The sequence below is a fragment of the Propithecus coquereli genome, unplaced genomic scaffold (assembly GCF_000956105.1).
Source record: "Propithecus coquereli isolate 6110/MARCELLA unplaced genomic scaffold, Pcoq_1.0 Scaffold1, whole genome shotgun sequence".
In the NCBI taxonomy this organism is placed as follows: Eukaryota; Metazoa; Chordata; class Mammalia; order Primates; family Indriidae; genus Propithecus; species Propithecus coquereli.
The window spans coordinates 15,470,323-15,473,510 of NW_012133857.1; the positions used below are offsets into that span (position 1 = coordinate 15,470,323).

At 39.2% G+C, this 3,188-nt stretch overlaps 1 protein-coding gene across 1 annotated transcript in view; it reads right to left on the bottom strand.

Moving 5' to 3' along the window:
• Positions 1 to 3,188, bottom strand: part of SFMBT1 (Scm-like with four mbt domains 1) — a 134,526-nt gene that overhangs the window by 16,624 nt on the left and 114,714 nt on the right. The window contains exon 12 of the mRNA XM_012640198.1: positions 1,255 to 1,368. Within this exon, the coding sequence (XP_012495652.1) occupies positions 1,255 to 1,368 (114 nt within the window). The remainder of the gene's footprint in view (positions 1 to 1,254; positions 1,369 to 3,188) is intronic.

Genomic DNA, 3,188 nt, shown 5'->3' on the forward strand with positions numbered 1-3,188 from the left:
AGAGTGAGACTCTGTCCCAAAAAAAAAAAAAAAAAAAAGAACTCATACACACTACAACATGGATGAATTCTGAAAACATTATGCCAAGTGAAAGAAGCCAATCACAAAAGACCACATATTATGTGATTCCATTTATTTGAAATGACTAGAATGGGCAAACCTATAGAGACAGAAAATAGATTAGTGGATACTGGGGGTGGGTGTTGATTGCTAATGGGTTATGGGGGTTTCTTTCTGGAATGATGACAATGTTCTCAAACTGACTATGGTGATAGTTGCACAATTTTGTGACTATGCTAAAACCACTAAATTATATACTTTAAAGGAATGAATTTCATGGTATATAAATTATATCTCAATAAGCTGTTTAAAAAGGGAGGAGGTGGGATGTCACTTCCAAGATTAGTTGCAAAAAGACTCTGGATTCCATCTTGCTCAACCTCTCTTGCTCTCTTGCTTCTTCATTCTGATGGAAGCAAGTTGCCATGCTGTGAACTGCCCTACAGAGAGACCCACATAGCGAGAAACTAAGGGAAGCCTCCAGCCAACATCCAGCAAGGAGCTGAGGCCCTCAGTTCAATAGCCCACAAGGAGATAATTCTTGCTGTTATGGTATGAATGTTTGTACCCCCCCCAATTCATATTGAAACCCAATCACCAATGTGTTGGTATTAGGAGGTTGGGCCTCTGGATAGTGCTCTGCCCTCATGATTCAGATTAGTTTCCTTATAAAAGAGACCTCAGAGACCTAGTTTTCTGTTCCAGCATGTGAGGACACAGCAAGAAGGCACCATCTGTGAACCAGGCAGTGCACCCTCACCAGACATTGAATCTGCTTATGCCTTGATCTTGGACTTCCCAGCCTCCAGAACTGTGAGAAATAAATTTCTATTAATATTATTTGTAAATTACCGATTCTGCGGTATTTTGTTATAGCAGCTAGAATGGACTGAGACATTTGACAATAATCATCTGAATAAAGCTGGGAGCAGATCCTCCCTGAGTTGGGCCCTGAGATGACTACAACCCTGGCTGACACCTTGATCACAGCCTGTGAGAAACCTGGATCCAGAGGACCCACCTAAGTTGCACTCAGATTCCTAACCCATAAAAACCGTATGATATTAAATGTTTACAACAATGAATAATTTCCTATGCAGGAACAGATAATTAGCATATCATTTTGTTCTTCCCTGAAATGTCCAGATTCATCCTAATTGGTAGCAGCCACCCAATCAATCCTCTAATAGATACCTCGTGCTCGACGAGGAGTGCTGAGTGGGTGGCCATTGGTTTCACACCAGCCCAAAGGAAATATATCCATGGATTCCACACTCACAATGCATTCAGGTATAGGCTTCTTAGAACCTGTACAGAATTTTTAAAAAAACTTATTTTAGACCATTAAATAACATTCTTCATAAACAACTTTCTAGACAAGGTTCTACTCTTGCAGTAATGTAGACATAAGTCCCTTGAGCAAGTATCTTTTACATGGAAGTTATACTTTTTCATGTATGATAAACATCAGGAAGAAAAAAAAACTGTCCCCCATGCATAACTGTGTAAGGACCAAAACGGGTACAGGTGAATATACAAGGTGACCCTTACCTAGGGAACAGCAAATAAGCAACCGGTTCAAATGGTTAATAAATATCATAGTCAATTCCTTGAAATAATAGAAACCAAAAGACAAAAGTGACAGTTCTACTCAATGAGAACATTACTTTTGTCACTCCAGGAATAAGCCAGAATAGTAGAACAGTGAATTCAAATGAGGAAGTGATCTGGCAAGTTGCTCAGCAGGGGCTGCATAAACATTTACATTTAATATTGTCCTTGAAATATGTGTTAAATGCTAATTCTACAAATCAGAAACAGAATCAGATTCTTCTCTGAGTCTGACCATTTGGCAGCAGTATAAAAAAGAAACCCAGGCCACGCATAGTAACTGCGGCACTGAGTACTCACATGGTGCCTTCCACCCTTAAACCTGTCCGATCACTGAATATTACTTTTAGTGTTATATATCTATCATTTCTACTTTATATACTTCTTTGTTCTATTGGGCTGGGGAAACTAATATACTATCTCTTCAATAAACTACGTGTTAATGCTCACGCTCACCTATTTTGGTCACATCAAAATACATGCTATTTGATTTATCCTTTCCTCTTCCTGAAAATGGGGGACTCTGTAGTAAAGGATTTTTATTCAAATTCATTTCCTAAAATCTGAAATTTGAAAGCCAGGGAGAGAAAATAAATTTTTAGCTTAGAACCCTGCATTACAAATTAGAAGTCTCGGCCGGGCGCAGGGGCTCATGCCTGTAATCCTAGCACTCTGGGAGGCTGAGGCAGAGAGGATTGCTCAAGCTCAGGAGTTCGAAACCAGCCTGAGCAAGAGCAAGACCCCGTCTCTACCAAAAATAGAAAGAAATTAGCCGGACAACTAAAAATGGAAAAAATTAGCAGGGTATGGTGGTGCGTGCCTGTAGTCCCAGCTACCTGGGAGGCTGAGGCAAGAGGATCACTTGAGCCCAGGAGTTCGAGGTTGCTGTGAGCTAGGCTGACGCCACGGCACTCTAGCCCAGGCAACAGAGTGAGACTCTGTCTCTCTGGAAAAAAAAAAAAAAAAGTTAAATTCAAAGATTATGCTTCCATCTGAGAAAATAACGTAAGAGATAACTACTCTCTGAAATAGTTATTTCTTTTTCTAGATATTCTAACTTTCAAATGTCAACTGTTCAGACATGCTATTACATTACTTACTGTTTTTCTGGTTGAACCACTGCAATTTTCCTCTGTTTATGTACTGTAAGAAGAAAATAAAAATATAAATACCAGGGAAAATAAAAAGACAAAGGAAAATTTATGTATGTATTAAGATTACACTAGCATATGTAAAACCTGATTTTATGTATATATAACTAGCAAGTACTATAAATTAGTGTTTATGTGTCTAAATATCTAGACTAAGGCACATTTTCTGGGTAGAAGTCTTTAGACAAAGAGCAAAAACATTTTCAAGGCTCCCTGTGTCAATCAATTCCTATGAATATTTTCTAAGCAAAAATAGATATTCAAAAGAAAAACTGGGCCGGGTGCGGTGGCTCATGACTGTAATCCTAGCTCTCTGGGAGGCCAAGGCGGGCGGATTGTTTGAGGTCAGGAGTTCGAAACCAGCCT